This window comes from Tachypleus tridentatus, chromosome 4 (genome assembly GCF_004210375.1).
Source record: "Tachypleus tridentatus isolate NWPU-2018 chromosome 4, ASM421037v1, whole genome shotgun sequence".
Lineage (NCBI taxonomy): Eukaryota > Metazoa > Arthropoda > Merostomata > Xiphosura > Limulidae > Tachypleus > Tachypleus tridentatus.
This window is the reverse complement of record NC_134828.1, coordinates 80,213,064-80,237,043: the sequence shown is the minus strand read 5'-3', so window position 1 is coordinate 80,237,043 and position 23,980 is coordinate 80,213,064. Positions and strand designations below refer to the sequence as shown.

General features: G+C 34.0%; 1 protein-coding gene across 14 annotated transcripts in view; it reads left to right on the top strand.

Annotated features, from left to right (window-relative positions):
• LOC143249525 (semaphorin-1A-like) overlaps positions 1-23,980 on the top strand; it is a 135,239-nt gene that overhangs the window by 36,315 nt on the left and 74,944 nt on the right. For all 14 annotated transcript variants that reach the window (XM_076499515.1, XM_076499520.1, XM_076499526.1 and 11 more), the window contains exon 2: positions 12,078-12,283. In XM_076499515.1, the coding sequence (XP_076355630.1) occupies positions 12,154-12,283 (130 nt within the window). In that variant the 5' untranslated portion in view covers positions 12,078-12,153. The remainder of the gene's footprint in view (positions 1-12,077; positions 12,284-23,980) is intronic.

Sequence of the window (23,980 nt, the reverse complement as noted above, 5' to 3'; positions counted from 1 at the left end):
AATGATTATGTAATAAATCTTGCTTTACATACCTGTAAGTTAGGATACTGCTAAATATCCAGTAAAAACCAGTTGTACAATAAGTCACTTTGTTTCCTATGTTTGAGCACATACGTTGGTTATTTTATCCAAACTGTCTCCAGTGAATATCTTAAGTTCAAAATTGTTACTTTGCCAAATTATTTATTTATTGTACTTGACGTGTCTGTGGAGGAAATGAAATAATAAAACAAAGTAGTATTTATTATTATATGTCAAAATTTCCACACGACATACACCGATTATCTCCAAAACGGCGAAAAATTTTACTGGCTGTAAACTAATGCAAGGATGTATGAAACATCTACGCACCTTCCAAGACAGTTGCTAATACATTCGAAGTGTTAAACTTACAGATCGTTGAACGATAGATCCGGGTTTCTAAAGTTTTATTTTAGAGGTAGAGGTATATAAGGTTGCGTTACCTAAGAAAATCTGTTATGCAATGTGAACAGAAGAGTTTCATATTACATTCTCAAAAGTTAAAGGTGAACAACACTTATATTTCATATCCAACTGACTAGCCAGCATTAAACATCCTTTTACGCAGTGAAAATGTAAAACTGGGCGTGTAATACACTAGAATTAAGTTACATGTGTGCATTCGACATATAAATTTGTATTCCAGCTACTAAGACTACTATGGTATGAGTGCTGAACATCCATGAATTGATTAATACAAGATTTGCTTTACGATGCTTTACGATTAGAAGTACAAAATTAAAAGGTAACTTAAAAATTCGAAAATATCCTTTTTCTTTTTTCCATGTCTGATCTCAAATGACCGCTATCAAATCGGTACTTTTGGTTTAATTCTTTTAGAACTGTTAAAAAAACCATTGTATTTTACTACTTTGGGATCAGATAAAATAAATTACTTTCATCTATGACTTTTTTGTATTGTTATAATTGCAAAAACAAGTAGATAATAAAAATTAAATCGTGTACACTCACGCACACATATTGTGAACAAATATGTTGCTACAGCGTATTCCAAGTTAGTAATGAACCCGTTCGAACTTAATTTACATACTAATTTTATGGCGTAGTACTCCTTAGTACTTATAAAGACCGACAGTTAGAATTAAAATGTTATTAAGAAAGAATCGCTCAAGATTATCAAGGAGGAATGGCTATTACATGAAATACATCATAGGTAGAATTAGTGTAGAGGCATTTCATATTGCCTATTCCTACCCAAATCCACTGGGTTATGGGCTGAAGAAATTGGAAGGGCTTCCTGACAGTCATTCCCTAGGGCATGTGAATTTAAAATGTATTATGAAATGAAAGTACACACATGCTGTCAAAACCCATTATCCAGAATTTAAGGCTTTTGTGAGAATTCAGGACTAGACCAGTAAATGAGCTGTTCTGCTTGTAGGATTTCATGGATGGACTAAAGCCGTGGCACTCAATCGTCAAGTTTCTGTGAAGCTGTGAATCTGCTATTCGTTGTTTGCTAGGATGGATAGATCTGTGTTTGACAGTGGCCTGATGAACACTTTTGATATGACCGTATCGTGGTGTGAGCTTGAATAGTTGTTTGGTTCAATGTGATAATTAAAGGCTTCTATCCCCTAAATGATTTATACTACAGACTAAAGCTGAGATGAAAGACAATTAACTTTTCCAGAATGATAATATACCATACCGAATTTAATTTCCGGAAATCATTTGGGACAAATCGCATCACATTCATTTGAAGTGATCTAGAAGTTATGATAATGTAACCTAATAGACGGATTGAACAGATGTTTAAACCCTACTACACTTTTAGTTTATATGAGAAGCATTGGTTTGTCCTGTTATTATTATTGCAGCAGATAGCGCCAGGAACTATTAGCCGAGAAACGAGGTCTTACTGGCAAAACATGACTTCTTTGTTAATATCGTCTATTTATCTAAACTTTTATCCTGTATTAACACTTTTCTGTTTATTGTAATCACAAACTGTATTTTATCATATAAATTTCATACTATAAAACCATTTAGACACATAACATTAGAAATGCTGCTCCATTCAATAGAACGTTTCAATGAACAAAACTATATTTACTCCACATTGAATCATGAATATCTGACTTATTTGTAAGAAGAGAAAAAATTCTTAAAATAGTGTTCCTGTATTTTGGTTAGTAATAAATACTTTTTATAAAGTTCGTTAAGGAACTTGTGTTATGGTGTTCGTACATAACATAAAACTACTTTAGGCATGAATTCGAAATTGAGGTATGTTGAAATTGTAAGAAGAGATTTTCTCTCGCATACTTAGCGTCTGGATTTTTACGATTAAACGACGATTGTGTTAATACGTTACTATTCGCCTCCAGTATCATATGTTTGGGTGATAAAATGTCAATATTGGTTGTGAATAATACGTTAACTGATTTGGAACAACGCAGTGATTTTTTAATTTTTTTTAACGCTTATAATGGTATGACCTAGCACTTACGGACTTGCGACTGTTTTGGTAGTGGATAGCTTGTTTGAATAATACTTGAAAGAACTAATTACCTCAAGCAACTGTATGCTCCTGGATTTGTAACACTACATCTACATTTAATTAATATGTATGATAAAGCTTACGGCGGAGAATCTTGCTGGACTGGGTACATAGATTGGAAGTATTTTGTGCATATATTGAAATCCACTATTTCACATTTGTTGCTATCTCATATAGAGCGGAAATAAAACCACTTTTCGTTTTGAACATTCTTCGTCTTGCAAACTATTGGGTGGGTGTATAACAGAGACTAATAATTTTCTAGGTTAATTAGGCATTACCAAATAACAACTGAATGGATTTTCGATCGATAGATAATCTGGTGGTTAAAGCGTTCAGCTATCGATCTGAGAATGGTGGGTTCGAATCCCCGTTACCTAACATTCTCGCCTTTTCATCCAGGGTGATAGTGAATCCCACTTTTCCTTGGTAGAGAAAGAGTAGACCAAGAGTTACTGGTAGGTAGTTACTTTTCCTTGTAGTCTTTCCCTGCTGAATCAGGGACTGCTAGTGTAGATTGCCTTCCTGTAGCTTTGCACTAAATACAAACCAAACGAATCGAGTACAATATTTAATCCTTGTATATCTAACACTTCTCTTAAGCAGTTTCTCAGTAAGTGTAAAGTGGCTAATTAATTGCAGTGATAAAACATCAGACGTCACGACTAATTATTCTTACTTGTTTCACCAGGTTATAAATGTTTTTTTTAAAAATAGAATTAGTTGGGCGTGTAGAAATAAAATAAGTCCGCTACATTGGACTTGCGGTATTCAGATACGCTGATATCTGTGAGATGGTTGAAAATATCTGCAAGAAAAGAAGTTCCGAAAATTTATTGTAGAGTATTATTTCGAACATGGAACAAAGGAAACGCGAGCGAACAAGGTGATCAAAAATTTTATTCATATATGTCTGAGTAATCAGTTGGTACTCGCCTTTTGTAATGACAATACTGGTGAACTGAGCCTTCCGCTCCGCACTTTCAGGCCACGGATGCGTTGTAACAGTGAAGATCAAATCCCCTTGTTTGGCCATACAAGAATTGCCCAAAATTTGTTGGTAGGTGCCTCCTTTCTAGTTTATCACTTTAAAATTAGCGACGTCTAATGCAGATAGCCTTCGTGTGGTTTTTCGTGAAACCCGACAAGCGGACAACAAATGGTTGCTGCGGGCGAAGAAAGGACTTCCATAAACATTTGTACAGGACAAAGATAACGATATAACTATCACGGTTACAAGTAATATAAAGTACCCAGGTGCAGTATACCATAATCCAGTTACATGTGTTACCCTCTACTTCAATTAAAATATAGAATGGAGTAATCCAACAACTACAAATTTGTATCAGTATGGGCTCTGCTTTCCTTTAAAATGTGGACACAAGGCCATAGGGAGACAATCAAGGCTACAGAGAGTTTTCATTGGCTCCAGAAAAGGATTGATTTATAGCCTCCACCCTTCCTCTATCAACTAATTCTTCCCTCTTTTCTCCAAACTTTCGAGTCATTAGGCCCCGAAAAAAACCTTCCCTCCTTCTTGGTGTGTGTGTGTGTGTGTGTGTGTGTGTGAATGAATGACTATATTTAGTACAAATTGACTTGGTTAAATGTTTCGTGATGACGTGAAATCCACTTGAAGTAAAAATGTATCTCAGGACGGCTGGTATGGGCATTAACACTTTTACTAACCTGAGCTAACTTTGTTAACCTGAAGAGGACCTAAAGAGGTCGAAACGTTGTTCTCTGCTTTATTTTAGTAAAAATGTTAATATCCATACCAGCCGTCCTGAGATACATGGTTGAATGTTTACATTTTCAAGGAGATACCTTTGGGTCTGACACCCTTTTGTCATCTGGGTTATCCACATGTTTTTAATTTTGGCCTGTAGAGGAATTTTTTTGACCAAGAAGACGAATGTAACATTGTGTCTAGATTTGGTTATTTGATAAATAATATTCCAAATTGAAAAATGGTTAAGTTAGTGATAAATAATTGGAATGATTTAATTTACTGAATGGAAAACGTAAAAGTGTTGTGTAGAAATTCGACTTACTGTTTTATTTTGACCACTGTGTTCTACCTACATTATTAAACATATTGATCAAACGAAAAACATAATTTACAAACATTTTGTCATATACGACACCAGTTCTTTAAAGATTTGTATAAGTTTTGTAAAATAGTTGCCTAATCCATGTGCCAGTCCAATGTATAAATGTGGTAACGATTTTCGTGCCCAGCATTTGCGTTCCGTTAAAGACAAATAAAAGAGAAGCGTGTGTACATATATTTCAACAAACTTTTAGAGCAGAAACGCTACATACATTAGAGAAGTGACCATGGCACAGGCTATATAGAATGTAAGATATTAGATGTACCAGAAATACACCGTCTATCAATCTATATAGAATATAGGATATTTGATGTGCCAGGGATACACCGTCTACTAATCTTAACCTCTGTTGGTTAGTTTCACATGTTAGTCTAAAGTCCCAGTCATACTTTCAGCCCTGGTCAGTCCCACTATTCGTTGATAAGAGAGTAGCCCAAGAGCTGGTGGTGGGTGGTGATGACTAGCTGCTTTCCCTCTAGTCTTGCACTGCTAAATTACGGACGGCTAGCGCAGATAGCCCTTGTGTATCTTTGCGCGAAATTCAAAACAAAGAAACTTCCCCACGGCTGAAAGGGCGAGCATGTTTGGTGCGACGGGGATTCGAACCCGCGACCCTAAGATTACGAGTCGAACGCCTTAACTCACCTGGCCATGCCGGGCTATATACTGTAAGTAATTTAACTTGGTTTTCAAACAGCATATATAGTGTAGTTTAAATTTCACCCTCACACTTTGTTCAGGTTCTGCTTTCAGTTTGGGCTAATGTTAAGTGCTAATACGTTGGCATAAACAATAAAAGAACCTTCAGCGACCTCGCCCAGTGGGCAGTAGAGCGAGCTTGCCACCACGCCTAACAGGCTGTAGGATGATCATATTTCTACACAGACGTAGAATACTTAGTGTAATCGCTCTAATGTCTTCTTGGCTAGGCTATTGGGGAATAAATATAATTAAAAACTTTAAATAATTAGTTTCTTAGGGGCTTTACTGGTGAATCACAAAAAGTAGGTGTATTTGTTTCTGAGGCCAAACAACTAATCTGTGAGCTCTGTCAAATACATGGACTTAAATGTAACTTGCGCATTACAAATTACTGTTTAACCTGAATAGGTTCAAGCGAGTTTTATTTTTGGCAACAACTCGTCAAACCAACTATATTTTGTTGAGCTTACTTCGATGGATCGACATTAGGCTTTAGAATTTATAACTCTAAAATTCAGCTGCCTTTTATGTAGCCCTTTATTAAGAAACTTATGATGCATAAACAAAACGTTTTACGTAAGAGCGTAATGCATATTTAAAAAACAAAACTTTCACTTAATATTACAATTCGTTCCTTTTTTTTGTTTATTAAATTGTCAACAGATAAATCCATGTAGTTGTCTGTCCATGTAACCTTTCAGCAGGGTGTGGATGGATTTTCACCAAATTTGGTACGAGGGTTAATTAGGTTCATAGCAGTATTACATACATATTTTCGGTTTTTTGGTGTTTATGGGCGTTTTCTCTTCTTTTTTTTGCCACTACTTTGCCCCCTGTTGATGGATCTTCATAAAATTTAACATAATTTGTTGGATCCATACAGATTCACAGCTTCACATTTTGTGTTTTGCGGTTTTTATGGGCGTTTTATACAGTTAACTTTTCATGTCCTAAGATAACCTTTAATTAATCATGAATTTACATAATATCCGTCCATGGGACAGGTACTCCTGGTGGTAATTCAATATAAACAACAGGCGTGATAGTCCAGATTAGTTTTAAAGATGATACTGTAGTCTGTAGAGCTACAAAAATAAATTGGTCAACAATATTTGCATTTGTCAAACAGCGGTTTCTAATGACCTTATTCAAGAAGGATTCAAAACACCCCATAGATTGATAACAATTCAATATAGCTATATATATAAAAAAATCACGTCGTCATCTTTTACGGTGAAGTTGAGAGCTTCCAAAAGCAGGGATTGCTAATGGCTCATCGTCTTTGTTAATGTTGGCTCCCTGCCATATCTCCAGATAGAGAAAAAAATGGAGCAATTCAGCCAACTGAAACTAAATACATTCACAAAGTTTATTTATCGTTGTCGTATTTCATCTTAATACGTATATAATATTTATGTGGTAGAAATTATGTTAAAAAAATAACCAACTTTAACTTTTGATTTTAGCATAAATGAATGATATACAAAATATATTTTTATGTAACAAAAAGTAAGTTATAGCTCTAATATCGCTGAATACACACCGATAAAGCACTTTTGTTTACTGGTATCTGTAAGGCCAGTAATAAAATATGATACATCAATATAAAACTAGGGGAATTGTTTATTTAAGTATGATTCTCTTGTTACTTTATTAGCAGGTAATAATATGCACCTTGTTGATTGTTATCACTTTTATTTACCATACAGTAATTACATGAATTAACCTAAATGTCCCAACAATGCTCTAAGCAAAATTTATGTACGCTTTAAAATCATGCCCAGGGACAGTGATTATATTTGGTGCATCGGTCTCTAATTATTGTTGCTAAATCCATGATTAAATTTATAAAATACAATTTGACGAACAACTCAAGCCAGGTCGCATTACTGGCGTTCCTCCGTATGTATAGATAGACGTCTGTGAAAATGGCAAGCTTTTGTAATCATTAACTAAGTGTTAAAACAACCGAAATATTTCTTTATTGAATCTGATACATAAATATTTTGTTCACTAAATCTCGAAGTTTGACGATATGGCTTTTCAAAACTAACATATACTCAATAATGCATTTGTTGACATTCAAGATATTTCACATTTCTGTAGTTTGCAGAACAGTGATGTCGAGAAAACCCACTTTTCGAGAAATATATATGTAAAAACGGTTCGTTTGGGTTGAGAATTTTTTTCCATAGAGGAGCGAACAACGTTTCAACCTTCTTTGGTCATCGTCTGGTTCACAAAGAAAGGAAGAGGTAACTTTTTTTGTGAACCTGACGATGACCGAAGAAGGTCGAAACGTTATTCGCTCCTCTATGGAAAAAAAAAAAAAAATCACAACCCAAACGATCCGCTTTTACATGTATAGTTTGCAGAACAGTTAACAGTGTCAAAAATGATGTTGGATATTCAGATTATAAGCTACATGTAAGTTAATAATAACACTTTTATTCATGAAAGGAACCATCATTAATTTTCAAGAGGAATTCCTGAAGCGTATAAAAAATTGGTTAATAGTTTTAAAAAAGGGCGTTTATCTATGAAAAATTATTTTATTCACTATAAATTTGAAAGACATTTTTATTCTGTTTTTAAATAGTCGCCTAAAGCAATGCTCAACAGTATTATTGTTTAACAAATTAATGCAAAAGCCTGAAGGTAAATTTTCGATATTTTTTATAGAAATATTTGGGATTGTACACCATTCAGGTCGCTTGTATATTTTTACTCATGGGGGGGGGAGTCGTTAACTCAGATCAACTCTCACATTTTGTTAGAAGATAATCACTTGAATCGATAAAGAGCAAAATCATGAATGCTCTAACCTTTCCCACAGATAACGTTAACAACCAAACTCTAACGAACAAACTGGAATCCATTTTATCATCTTTTACCCAATATGCTGCAGCTGTAGAGTTTTTCATAAGAAATGAATTATACTCGCATGCTTTCAGTGAAAAACAGGATAGTGATTTACTAATATTTGGCTTTAGAAGTATAACGTTTAAAATAATATAAAACCAACGTTGAAGCAGTGTGTGTGTGTGTGTGTGTGTGTGTGTGTGTGTGTAATAGAAAGTGAGGGAGAGAGGAGGCTTTTACATTTCAAGTTAGACTTTTACGCATAGGTAGTTTTGTCATTAATGTTAGTCTACCAGTGGCACATATTTGTTGCTTTATTCAAAAATGAACACAAGCCAAGAAAACAAAAATTAGTTATTTTTGATAAAATGCACTGATTAATTTTACTTAGTTGATAGGTTGCAACATTTGTAAATGTTGGCAGCAACAAATCATAAAATATTCATGTTAATGATTGAAAAAGTTCATAAATAGTTAATTGAAAATAAATTTTAAAGTTTTGTAGCATTTTTATTTACTTTTTGCCCTTTACTTTTGAAACAATAATTACGTATTACTGAACTTATTTTTGAAATAAACCTTGTGCAAGTAGAAGATTTAATTAATATTCTCTGGAGTGAATCTAAAACGTAGGAGTAAATAGTTGTATTTAGAAATTTTCTTAGAAAGAAACATCGTTTGGTATACCAATCATATTTGGACATTTTGTTGTTGTTTATGCTAGTACGTCAATTGAAAGAAGAGCCAGAAACTTATTGTTTGTGGTTTATCCATATGATGAAGTATGCACATTTTTAAACACGTTGTGAATTTTCTTTGTTTACATTAAAACCACAAACATGTAAACACATGCGTTACAAGAAGCGCTTAGTCCTACATAGATTAATTAATATGAAGAATCAGATGTTACGTATTTATTTCGGACGAGTTTCCGATTTATTATATTACGTATGTTAACATATTACTATTTCAAATAAACAGAAGGTTGAATATGAATTTAGAAGTTAATCAAATATTAACACGTATTAAATTTATGGTATTTGCCGACAGTATTGATGCACATAATTTTCTTTTTTAACATAAATATATTTCAATATAAAAAAAAATTATAACAATGAATACTAATACTTATTACTACAAATGATGGTTTATTTGCAAGAGTTTTACAGACTTGCAAATAATACTGACTCTTATATCTGGTCTGGAATCGAATATTTTATCGACGTTCACGAATAGCAAATTAATTCGTTATTGATACACTTATACGCTTTTTATGACAGCTGGCTAAACTTGAAGCACCTGTAAGTTTTCACTAGCGACAAAATATATAAAATGCCCTCGTAGAGCTACTAACGACCGAAATTAATTTTCTGAAGTTGAATGGGTTGTAATGTTCGAAATCTATAAACATTCCTGGTCCAATTCTGTAATTTTTCGATCAATATGCATAAATCACAATTATAGCTTCAGAGAACTACAGTACACTGACTATAGTTATTCGATAATAATAATAGTTTATCTTGGCGCGTCGGTTTTTATATACACTACTGACCAAAATCTTAAGGCCAATGAACGTAAAGAAAAAATATGCATTTTGCGTTGTTAGACTCAACCACTTATTTGAGTAGAACTTCGAAAGACGAAAATAAGAAAAGGGAAAATAAAAAACATTTTTAGCATTTTATAGGGAAAATGTGAACACTATGAAATTAGCCTAAATACTAGCCGGTTAAGAGTTTAAGACCATACTGAAACGAAGCGTTAATCGGTAAACACGTAACAAAATTTAGTCATTTGTGTTCAACCATTAGCATTGTCAAGATCTCCCACTGATATCTCTTGTGTTACATTGGGTAAAAACATGGCAAAGGCTAAAAAGTTTACAGAGTTTGAACGTGGCAGAATTGTCGAGCTGCAAAAGCAAGATCTCTCTCAACGTGCCATCGCTGGTGAGATTGGGAGTAGTAAAACTGCTGTTGCAAACTCTTAAAAGACCCTGAGGAATACGGAACTAGAATTTCAAGTGGTCGGCCCAAGAAAATTTCGCCGGTGTTGAGCAAGAGGATACGACGGGTTGTCCGGTAAGACACATACTCGATCGTCGAACCAGATTAAGGCCCTTACGGACGCAGAATGCAGCTCAAGAACTATAAAACGGCACCTACGAGAGAAAGGCTTTAAAAACCGTAAACGTCTTCAAAGGCCACGCCTCTTTCAACACCATGAGAAAGCTCGGTTAAACTTTGTGGAGAAGCACCAAGCATGGGACGTAGAAAGGTTTTGTTCTCTGATGAGAAAAAAATTAACCTGGATGGTCCAGATGGCTTCCAACGTTATTGGCACGATAAGGATATCCCACCGGAGACATTTTCTTCGCGACACAGTGGAGGAGGTTCCATCTTGATCTGGGGTGCTTTTTACTTTCATGGAACAATGGATCTTCAGGTTATACAGGGGCGTCAAACAGCAGCTAACTACATTAGCATGTTGGAGAGAGCATCCTTATTGACTGAAGGCTTTCGCTTGTGTGGAAATGACTGGATCTTTCAGCAGGACAACGCTGCAATCCACAATACCCGCAGGACAAAGGACTTTTTCATGGCGAATAATGTGATTCTTTTGGACCATCATTGAAAATGTTTGGGGGTGAATGGCAAGGGAAGTGTATAGAAATAGACGTCAATTCTAAACTGTACATGATCTTCGTGAAGCCATCTTCACCACTTGGAATAACATTCCAGCCAGCCTGCTGTAAACGCTTATATCGACCATGCCAAAGCAAATGTGTGCAATTATTCTCAATGACGGTTGTGCAACTCACTACTGAGACCTGTCGTTGGGTATTTCATATTCTGTTTAGGACTTCTTTTTGGTATTGTCTTAAACTTTTGACCAGCTAGTATTTAGACTAATTTGATAGTGTTCACATTTTCCCTATTAAAGGCTAAAAACGTTTTTTTACTTTTAATTTCCCTTTCTTATTTTCATGTTTCGAAGCTCTACTCAAATAAGTGGTTGAATCAAACAACGCAAAATGCATATTTTTTCTTTTTGCTCATTGGCCTTAAGATTTTGGCCAGCAGTGTACCAGTCACGCGAGACTTTAGAACATTCACTAAAGTTCGCTTAGCAACAATACTGCCAATCACTATAATTACATACACACCTAGTACATTGTTGATTCTTATGCTCAAGAACCTTCTACAGAATAGGTAGGACTAGTGCAATAGATAGTAAAGAATATATGTCATACGCGAAAAAAATCTGTACAGAAAAAAGTGGAGTATATTTTTGCAACGACTCATTGTTTTAACATACATGTGTTATAATTAAATATGTTATTGTAAAAACAGTTGTAATAAGGTTGTGTGTGTATTCTAGCGTGTCATTGTTTTTAGTGAATATATAACGAAAATATGAAACACATAAGTATAAAAAATGTACAATATTGCTTGAAACATTATGCCATAGAGAAAAACGTGGAAGGAAAGATCCCTTATTAGTACTACACATTCTATCAGCTTCTATATGCAGGTTGCAAGCAACGGTGCTGATAAATACATGACTGCTTACGCCTTGTCGCTCACTATTTTTATCAATTGGAGGAGATCGTAACAATGCTTTCCCGTCCAAAAGTAAATTCAAAACTTAAAAAGAATTTTCATCACAAAGTGAAATATCAAATGAAATCATGTTTTCGATGTCTCAAGTTTGTCATACAATTGGACCACTCAACTTGTTTTACCAAACATAAAAGTTATAACGCAGTATCCTATAATTCAACAATGAGGGTATATTAGATGCTGAATTGTTGAAATAGTTTTATTGATTTTATTTGCTTGGTTTTCTTTCAGATTATCCCAAGAACACCATGCCGTGGTAAATAGGGTAATGCAGGCTTTGTTTGAAGGCAGTGTATTCAACTGAATCATGGTAAACTTTGATCAGCTGTGGACTAGACACTTGATTTTGTTTGTTGTGATATTGATAATTTATTTCATTTCTGAAGCAAGAGGAGCGTGGCAGGATAGTGTCAAAGCCAAAGTTGTTTCAAAACTTCGTAAGTTTTGTTCAAGTAAATTTTATTTATGAGAATTTATATATATTTATTATAATTTTATAAAAGTACTTTTTTTATTTATGTACGTTTTTCTTAACTATGGTATCTGTTCATTCGTTAGCAAGTGAACACTTTTTTTATATCCATACATGATGTAATAAATCATTTATTTGAATGTATGCAAACTAAAAGAAAGAACAAAACAGCATACGAAAACAATGTTCAATGTCATAATAATTGTAGAAAACTCGTTTTAAAATAACTTGTTTGCTCGTATCTTGTAGTTTTGGTTAGGAATTTTTAAATATCATAGTTTGAAAGTACTTTGTGTTTCCACAGACAATTGTTTACCTTTAAAACAAAAGTTTTGTGTAAAATATACAATAATCATGAAAAAGCTTTTATATTGTAATTGTTTTACTGGATTTTTTCTTACCTTTGGATTTTTGAAGCCTGAAAACACTATATTAAGTTGCGTATAAAATATTTTTTAACAGTTATTACAGTAGTTTTGTGAGATTCAGTAAGTATAATAATTCTTTTTATTTATCATCTTGAAATACTGAGTATTATTTGGTAAAATTGTAAAAACTGTGTTCTTGTGAAAGTAGGGGAGTATTTGGAACTGCTACGTATAATTTTATGGTTGTAAAATTCCTTTGTAAAAGGAATTTAATATTTTGCTTCCAAGAATCAGCCTGTTCTGTTGGTATAAAATTGCATATAGTTCTGTTTTCTATTAGTTTGAAATGTGTAAATAATCCTCATGAATTAGTTACGTTGTTATTTGAGATAACTGGGTATTTTGAAAATAGTCACATTTTGCCACAAAACTTTTACAATATTTTATTATTACATTTGTTCATACTTCTCACTATAAACCCAATTAGACATTTTTGTTGAGATAAAACCATATTTGGAACTGTCAATTCTCGTTCTAAGTCGCATTGTATTTCTGAATATAAATGCTGTAGTAGCTAATCATTCTTGACAATATTGTAATAAACTGTTAATGGGATTTTTCTACAAAAATGTGTATTTGTTATTGAAATGTGCAGTGTAAGTTCAGCTTCAAGCATTTTAAAGGTTGTGTTGCATAACACATTTGTTCCCATTAAAACAAGTAAAAATTATAATTAGCAACGGATGGAGGGAGAGAAGTTCTTTTGACTTGAATAAACAGTTGACGACGATTGTAATTGTAATCTACAGTAAAGTATGTCAAATTAATACCCAGAAAAAAATTAGCCTATTTATTTATATTTGTATCAACTGTCTGTCCTGATTAAACTTATTTTTTTTCTGTGTAGATTACTGAGAAAAAGATGCGTGTATAATAGTATTTTTTAAAATTCATTTCTCTTTGTAAGAATACGAAAATAATGAACAATTATTTGCTTTCGTCTGGATTTATAAAGTTTGTCTGGGTTTGTTGTCAAATGAATGTGTAACGTTGCTTCTGCATGAACTTTCCAATCTAGTCATTGGCAAGAAAGATTAGATTGGAGGAAGGTTGGTCACCTTGACCCTCCCGGTGGCTGATCTTCTTATCCTGGGGCTGTTGTAACTTCTTCGTTGATACGTTAGAGCCACCATGCAAGCTGATTAGACCAGCTGTTACCTGGCAACTAACTCTCTTAGTGGTTTCTCTATTTCTTGTGCTTGCATGTTGTCTTGTGATGTTTCTTGTATCGCAGAACAGGTTACTTACCAACTTTATTATAACTTGTTTTTCAGGCCATGAACTTTCACTAAGTTTAAAATTGAAAAAACACGCACATTATAACTTTCTTGTACGAACTTTGAATTTAGAATATTGAGAAGTATTGGACGTGTAATTACGTTAACAGTTGTGCTCAGGTTCTAGTAGTTTCCTTGCAATTATTAATAATAATAGCTTAATAGTTCATTTTTTTCTAGGTTTCAGAACGTATATTTCAATTCTAAACGTAGATGATGGGTATAACATTTAAACAGGTTCTACAAACATACAGTGAATCAGTGTCTTACACAACTGCACCAATTCAAAGCTTAAGTTACAAAGGCTATAAAATGATTGAAAATAAGTGTTATTTCTTGGCTGACCGTCAGTGTAGACTTTCACGTGCCATAGAAAACTGAACTTATCGTGAATACAGTTTGATTGGCCTATAACAATTAGATTAATTGCATTTTTTTCTTAAGCATTTCTGCATAAGTCTTTCAAGTAAAACAAAGTACACCGTAAAATAATTTGAATAAAGCATTGTTATATATATGGTCTTATAATGATATATTGTCAAAGGTATAAATTCCAACCACTTTCAGAATCAGTTCGTTCATCCACCAGCGACATGTAATTTACTCCTTGCTGCTCAGTTGTTTCATTATATATCTTTCGTCCTTTCTAAGAGTTAATCTTTACAAAACAATCGGTTTGATTTGTTTGAATTTCGCGCAAAGCTACTCGAGAGTTGTCTCCTCTAGCTGTCCCTAATTTAGTAGTGTAAGACTAGAGGAAAGGCAGCTAGTCATCGCCACCCACCGCCAACTTTTGGGGTACTCTTTCACTAACGAATAGTAGGATTGATCCTCACATTGTAACACCCTCACAGCTGAAAAGTCGAGCATATTTGGTGCGACGGGGATTCGAACCCGCGATCCTCGGATTACGCAAAGCAATCGGAAATGCCAACTTAAGTAACAATAGATATAGAGGATATGAAATATAATAAATTACTTTGAAACATTGAAACTATTATTACTAGTGAAGCACAGACGTTTCGGATTTGTAACACTGAAGTGCTGAATAGAAATGCCATGTTAAATTTGCGCTGTGATGTGAGGTCACACATAAAACCTTTATTCTGATAGAATCTTTATATTTTCTGTATCGTTTTTTTTTATTATATAACCTTTCACCACTGTATTTGTTGATAAACAGTTGTACCGGTTCTAGGTTTGTTTTTAGGTATACATACACGCACAAAAAGACGTTAACATTTCGTGTTTATAATTATAAATGGCAAGCTTGCAATTTTTTTTTAAATCGCGTTTTATTTTTTTTTTAACGAACTTCATGGAAAAACAAAACGGAGAGCTTTAATAAAGTGGTATAATTAAGGACAGTGATGAACATTTGTCCTTCAGTTACTATTTCGGGCCACTAGACAACTGTGATGTTAAAAAAACAACTTGTTTCTCTTCCTCATGTGTGCAGTTCCTTCTTTCAAGTTAAACATGCGTATTGAGTTTTATCTGAGGTTATTTCATAAAATAATTGACTGAATCGGAATAATCATCAGACATCTAAGCGATTTTAAGCACGTTATTACGAGTAACATTATATTAATATTTTATAATTTACATTTTCATTTATATAAATTTCTTTCATTTTTATTGGCGGTCGGTGGTGTTGATTAGCTGTCTGTATTCTTATAACTCCAAAACTAAGGACAGTTCGCGCGGATATATATATATATCTTGAGCTACATTTCGCGAAATTCAGTAAAACAAAACTTTTTTATTTATGTACAGTTGCGCGCGCGCACGCGATTATGAGTGCCTGGAAGGAGCTACAGAAAAAAGACACGCACAATTGAAGCCTGATAGTACGGAATTTTAAAAACGTATTAAAATACATGCGCGAACGACCTCCAAGAAAACTGGAACTTTAGTTATAAATACGCGTTATTTCAATGTTTCCATTGTTTCACATAAATAACAACCAAAATTCTCTGTTAATATAATATACGTGGTGAATTAAGTTTCAATAGATTGTATACAGTGAATAATGTTGTTAGTGCTATAGGTTGAAAAGGTTGGTGACATGGTCTTTACATTATATAGTGGGGCTCTTGGATAGGAACGATTGCTGATGGCTAAGGCAGTAGTAGGCCCTTTGGGCCATATGTCATAGGGTTCTGGCTGGCTGCCAGGCGGGTGTAGTCGATTACTATTCTGTTACCGTACAAAGCAAGAGCACAGGAGTGAGTGAGTCTGGGGCCAGCAAGAGCAGACTGAATGTCGCCTCCCAAGTGGAGTAAACTTTAGACCTAGACACGTCACGCAGATCTTTAAATGATTGTTAGAGAAAATGACTTGCACACATTACACATACCAAAGAAAATGCCATTGTGGTTAACAAGCAAACATTTGTATAATAAATCACTTGGTAATATTGAATATTCATCAATGACGTGTCATCCCGAATAATGATTGTGAAGCTACTCGCAAGTATATGTAACATTGTATATACAAAAATTGACTTTAATAAACGTGATCTTAGGTTTATGTATATAAAAGGTGTGGATGTGTGATCTTCTAGGTAAAAAAATATAAAGTATAGAGTTTAAGAGAAGATAAAATTTACGAATAACGCTAAACATAGATTTTTATTGGTTTAAAATGTGTCTAGGTATGATTAATTTGAAATTGTTTCTCTTAAGAAATCCTTAATTAAAAAAGTCGAAATTTCACAAGTTTAATATAGTCTTTAAAACAAACAGTCTACGTTTAATGTATATTTTAAAAAATTCAGTAAAGTGCATGTATTTTGTTGACTTGCGAAACTATCTTTCCCAAAATAATATATTCATATAATCATACGTTTAATTAAATACTAGATGCTCGTGAAATAATTATACATTAAACTTATGATAAACCTCACTAAGTATTGTTATAAAACACTTATTTTTTTTCTATTTAAAAATAAGACTAAGATTGGTTGGATCATGGAAATAAAGAGAAGCACCTTACACTTATAATAATTATCCCGTTTATTGTCAGCCCACTATTTCTTAAGTTATTTATTGTACATTATAATGTGTGGGTTGAAGTAGTTTTATAATGCTGTTAAATGTCACATTTCGGTCATAATTCTACTCCTTAAAATGGAATAACTGTTTTCGTTAATTATACGTAAGATAAGCTTCAGAGAAGACGCTTGTAGTCTTCCACGTGTCGTTTTGTGTATTTGGACATATTGGGAAGAGGGAAGCAAAATAAAAACAATAAAAACTGTAAGCTTAAGATGAATATTGGATAGAGGGAAAGTTGAATGCTGCCAGCAGTGAATAGTTTAGGATCAGTAGTCTCGGTAAATATCTGTAAGGGAATATCAAGCAATAAAAGATAGAAAAACAGAGCTCTGGGACAGGAATCTGGGGCTGAAATTAAAAGTGCTAAAATTGTGTGGTGCATGGATCAGTACCATAAGTTAGTTTCTGGCGACAAAATTAGGGGGAAAATGAATTGGAAGTTTGATATGAGTCACGAAGATAATGCACATTAGGGAATAAGAAAATAATATATATGTAATGTTGCTTGTGTTAAAAAATAGAGCAACAATGACAACAGAATGAAGCTTCTGCTAATTAAATGCTTTTTTCTATTTGAAATATGATTGAATGATAAAGTGTAATGACTTCACGACTGTAAACGACATGATTGTGATTTATTTTATAAAATATAATAGTACAGATTTCCAAACGAAGTAGAAATTTACATTGGTATGTCAGATAAATGTCAGATTTTGCTGTTTATGTAGCCGAATGATATTGTTTCCAAAAACGTTGCGTATATTCCCAATTCGTTATGCATCCTTTGTCCTTATTGGAGTACATATTACGGTTTACAACAAAACTTCCTCTTTTTCCAAGATTAGATTTTTAGTATTTTTTTTGGAGGTGATAGTGATGTTAACTCCTAAGCTGTTTATCTCAAATGTATTATCTATACAGAAAACAGTTACCATAGCAGTACTGCCCAAAGTTAAGTAATTGATAAATATGTTTAATAACATTTCCAAAACATTAATTTATACAGCCCAATTATGTATTCAATCAAATAAATGCTGATTTTAAAGCACTGATTGAATGTTATGTTTTTCGCTGATGAGCAGCTTTGCTATTGATCCTGAATTTGTAGTTTGATTAGGGGCATGAAATGAATGTTGTCTACTTATAAATAAACCATTTTATGTTGAAAGTAGAAAAGCAGTAACAGCTTTTTGATCAGAATATTGCTGGTGGTATAAAGCTTGTACTAACATGTATGTTGTTGTTTTTCTTGTATTTGAAGTATGGTTGTAAGATAAATATTTATAAGTTGATATAAGTTGATGATTGTGAGTGATGTGATTTGGTATATTCTGTCAAATGAGCAATATGAAATTCCAAAAGGAAAAAAGGCCCGACATGGCCAGATGGTTAAGGCACTCGTAATCCGAGGGTCGCGTGTTCGAATCCCCGTCACACCAAACATGCTCGTCCTCTCATCCGTGGGGGCGTTATAATATTACGGTCAATCCCACTATTCGTTGGTAAAAGAGTAGCCCAAGAGTTGGTGGTGGGTGGCGATGACTAGCTGCATTCCCTCTAGTCCTATACTGCTAAATTAGGGACGACTAGCGCAGATAGCTCTTATGTAGCTTTGCGCGAAATTCAAAACAAACAAACCAAAAGTAAAATTTTTACATTGTACGACAAATACATTTAGTAAAAAAATCAAAGACAACTGACAAGTTGGCTTTAGGGTGCTAAGAAATTGCATTGTTGCTACTGTAGTTCCAGAAATCAGATCTAAACATCACTTAATGGCGAGATGCGAATGAAAGTGTTTCCTTCTTTTTATTTAGTAGTTGGGTGTTGAAGGATTTTCTTTTGTAAATGTCAGCTTTAATAGTGAATGAAGGTGCTATTCCAGGCTAGCTCAGGTGCCAAATCTCGCTACTTCTTTGACGCTTTTTCACACAATGTTTTCAGCTTTCATTGTTGATTAGTAAAGACTTCCTTGTTCAAAATGTTGTGGTCTCATGAATATACTTTCTCGGAAATGCTCTCGCAAATGTATCAAGCTGTAAGAATACCCACAGCAAAATTTCATTGTTATGGGAAAGTATAATATGTGGTTAATTTTAAATGCCATTTTCACATACGTTTGTACAATATATGTGTAATTATTTCTTCTTCTTCGAAATGAGAGGGCTTTACTGTAAACTTTCACAGATAATTTGATATTAAAGTTCTTGTTTAGAATGTAAGTGTATTTAGTCCACACTCCAACTAAGTTGTTTTTCATTGCCTTTTCAATTCGTTGGTTATCACGTACCTCTTGTGTTTTGATTGTTTGTATTTATTGAACGAATCCCCCTGGTGGGTCAGTGGTAAGTTTACGGACTTAAATCAGTAGTTGCCAGTGACTCAGCGTAAGTCTTCAAATCCTTATGACATTAAAACCGGGTTTAACACAGCAAAGTTATCTCATTGTGTAACCTTGTGCTAACTTATGAACAAAGGAACAAAATTTCGCAACTTTAAAATCCGGGGTTCTAAGCTTATACAGTTTTTTTTCCTGTAGCTTTGTATTAAAACAAACAAAACTACTGAGCAGTGATGTTTTGATTGGCAACTTCAACAAATCTCATTAGCATTAAACTGTTAAAAAGGTATACATGTTGCTTCGCTTCGCTTCTTTGTGGGTATTTGGGTACGTTGGATTTTAGATACCCAGGGGAGGGTCAGGTGCAAAAGACCTTACATGTTGCTTATTTTGATTGTTTGTTTGTTTTGAAATTCCCGCAAAGCTACTCGAGGGCTATCTGCGAGGATTTTTAAAAGGTTTTGTTTCTTTTCTTGAATTTCGCAAAAGCTGCACAAAAGTTATTTGTGCTAGCCGTCCCTAATTTAGCAGTGTAAGACTAGAGGGAATGAAGCTAGCGATCACCACTCACCGCCGACTCTTGGGCTACTCTTTTATCAACGAATAGTGGGATTAACTGTCACATTATAACGTCCCCACGGCTGAAAGGGCGAGCAAGTTTGGTGTGACAAGGATTCGAACCCGCGACCCTCGGATTACGAGTCGAACGCTTTAACCCACCTGGCCATGCCGGGCCGCTTATTTTGTGTCAGGCTGTTGAAAACGTGGAAGAATACCAGATTTATTGGTATTGTTCTTAATATATTTGTTGCAAGTCATCTGCCGTAACCACCTTTTAGGTTTATTGTTCCACATGTGTTAAAAGTGTGTTTTGTGGTTTTTCATATTTCCGGAGATAAGATGAATTACTTTTTTTTTTCGGGTTTATTTGCGGTTACATTTGGCATATAGAACAGGGTATATAGGCAAGTGTATTTGTTTTTCATTTATATTCCACAGTTACGTGTTAAGTGTTGTAGAACAATGGATTTTGTACAAAGCATTAATTTATAATGTGGGATCTATTAGTATACTTTGGTAAGATATTTCTGTAGCTTGCATGGCATATATTTCAGCATATTTTAACTTCTCGTTAAGTTCTAACATCCAGAGTTAGTTTTGTTTTTGTGCATCTTGATTCAATTTATGTATACATTTTCTAAAAGAAATCCTACTCCTGTAAAACTAAACAAACAGGAATTTTCATAGAATTCGAATAATTAGCAGTTTTTACTGACATCAATCACATAACGAATATGTTACATTTAACGTTCGTGGTGCTTGCACATTATTAAAAACAAAAAGTGTCGTGGGCGTTATTACATTACTGAATTTGATGGGTTAGTAGTGGACCGATTGTCTATGGGTGAACATGTAAACACCCAGGAAACAGCTCATTAACTGCCTTTGAAATATAAAACAAAAGTAGTGTTGAACAATGCGAATTCACCAAAACAATCACTTTTTACAGTAGTACCTCTGTTCATTTGAGATTTTTTTAAATGATACTTCTTGAATGACATCTTGTTCCATTATTTTAGTGTCTTGCCGTGATGGTTGGGAACAGTGACGTCACTAATTAACTGATGAGTGTCACAAGCATATAAAATACGTACAAGAACAAGTCTGTGTATTATTAATAAAGGAGTTGTAACTTGAGTGTAACGTCATACGAAGAGTCAGACATGGACGGAAAATATTGGGTTGGGGTGGAACTACGTAACAAAATATAATTTTGGTAAAGTTGAAATATTTCGACTTGTTAAAGGTGTCCACTGCTTCTTATCATTGTAACCCTTAATAACAATAGTTAAAAACTAGGCCTATACGTAGGAAGCTATGCATGATTTAATGTTTAAGTCTCTCTACTCATGCCACACTAATATGAATAATGTGATGAAAAAAAACACACAACAGATTATTGAACATAATAATGTGGAATTAAACATGCCTCAGTTTTAAAAAAAATGTGAAAAGTGCACTTTTGGAAGTAAAAATTCTCAAATTTTTATAAAAATCGGGACTTTTGGACGTCCATTCTATTGTATTTCATTGATGTACAGTAGCACTTAATCCAATCATTAGTGCTGTAAATGTAAGATGCTAGTTTCTTGGTGCCTTAAAAGTTCACAATGAAGTATAACGAAAAATTATAATGGGGAGCATTGAATCCCACTATTTAGTATTTGCCACAGATGAGATGACCAGTCTGGATTTGATGGCAACATGAAATGTATCTTCATTATCATTCTGTTATTCTGGCCGTGTAGAGTGGTGGTTTAGTATCACGACATGAGTCTGATTTGGCAGGTTTGGATTTATTCTATAGTAATACTTTAAGAAACCGTCAGAAAACTTTGATTTCACTTTCTCATTCTGAATGATTGTGAACTACTTGCATAGATGGAGGTTCTACAAGGAAGAACCACACCTCTTTCACAACGTCGAATTTGTTTAATAAACGCCTATGATTTGCCTCTTCAGACCCAGTACCCCAGTCTGAATTAAGTGGTTACTTTGGAATGTTTCGGAACACTTCTTGAGGATTAGAAAAAAATGCAAAACACACCAGTATTTTATCTCTTAAACTGCTTTATATTAGGGATTACAGTTTATTCCACACTCACACATACATAGCATTAGGTGGTGTCAAGTGTTCGTGACAGATTGTGATTACCACCAAAGATGGGCCTACTCGTTATTAAAATATGACCCCAGTATTCAAATTCAACACCCTACTCTTCATGATGTAGTTTCAGCAATACATTTCTTGTAGAAAGTGATACCTGAACACGAGGCTAAGATAATACGATATGATAAGCAAAGAAACCTGTATTCGTCATCATCGAATGAACATTTCGTTTTGGGAAGCAGCTAAGGAGTTCACACTTGATGAAACTTCACTCTGAGGTTTCAGTAGGATGTTATAGTATTTTATGTGAAGTTTGATGTTTTGTGCTGAAAAACACAAGCCGTAGAGCAAAATTACTGTGTGTGTGTGTTTTTTCTTATAGCAAAGCCACATCGGGCTATCTGCTGAGCCTACGGAAGGGGAATCGAACCCCCTAATTTTAGCGTTGCAAATCCGTAGACTTACCGCTGTACTAGCGGGAGGGGGGACAGCAAAAATACACGTGAATATTAACACACACACACACACACACAATTTCCTATTAGCTGTTTCATTGAATGATTGTATACATATTTTTAATCATTGGTAAGATAGCATACGGAAATGGGTTGAGCGAACGGTGACGTCTAATAGCTTTTGTTCGATTATTGATTACATATAAAAATAATTTAAGACAAATTTAAAGAGCTATAGGTTACAAGAAAAGGTTCACTTAGATTTTTAATATTTCGCTTCATAGTTCTGCGTTAAAACATATTTTTAGTTATTATCTACGTCTTCAGGAAGTTTGTCTGAAGTTTAAAGCGTTGTCATTAGCAACCTAAACGATCTGTTACCACAGTAAGACGTTAAGCGAGCGGAACATATGTGGTATAATTGCACGCAACTCAAAGTAGTTAATATTTTTGATTGAAGTCTGTTTTATAGAAATAAAATAGAATAAATATTTATGGTAATTTATCATGGAAACTTTCAAAGTTTGACAACGTTGCTCGAAACTACTATTATTCTAGCGTTTCAAAAATAATATCGAAAGTAAGAGTCACGTTAGCTCATGCAGCAAGCAAGCTTTTAATTCTAAGAACACCAGGGGAAACATCTGCAGTAATTATCTAGAAATAATAAATTGATTACTTGAATCGTCAACCAATTTCAACGCAGGAGAGTCACTAGTTTAATTAGAGTTAAGTATTTTAAGCTTAGACAAAGATTTTCAAATGGGTATTTCAGTAAACAAGCTTTAAAGTTCTATATAATTTAAGCCATGATAGGAGGCTTTACGACTTGAGAAATATAATGTTTATGGACGGGTAATTTTGACAGTACTTACAATTAATACTTAATTAATTATGTTTATTTTGTGTGCGCGCACGCGTACGCTATAATTATCCAAATTATTGTAATAAAATAGGCTTATTTAATTCTATACTTCTATAAAAAGTTTCTCCTTAACTTGCATCTGTTTACTGAACGATATGAAGAATTTAAATTAATAATCTTTTGCCACTCTGTATTGAACGAGATTTGGCGTGAATTGGTGATTAGGACGCTCGACTCGCAATCTGAAGGTATCGATATCGAAATTCATCATAAAAATGTTCGCTCTTTCATGTATACGGGCATTATAACGCGACGGTCAATTCCGCTATTAGTTGGTAAAGCGTAGCCCAAGACCTGGCACTGGGTGGTGTTGGCTAGTTGTGTTCCTTCTCTCTTGTCCATCACTTAGGGACGGTTAGAAAAATAGCCATTGAACAGTTCTGTGCGAAATGCACCATAAAACAAATAAAGCGAACATAATGAAAGAGTAGTTATTGTAATAGATAAAAATTCAGTTTTAGCGAAGGTAGATACAGATTCTGAAAATTAAAAAGAGTACTTTCTAA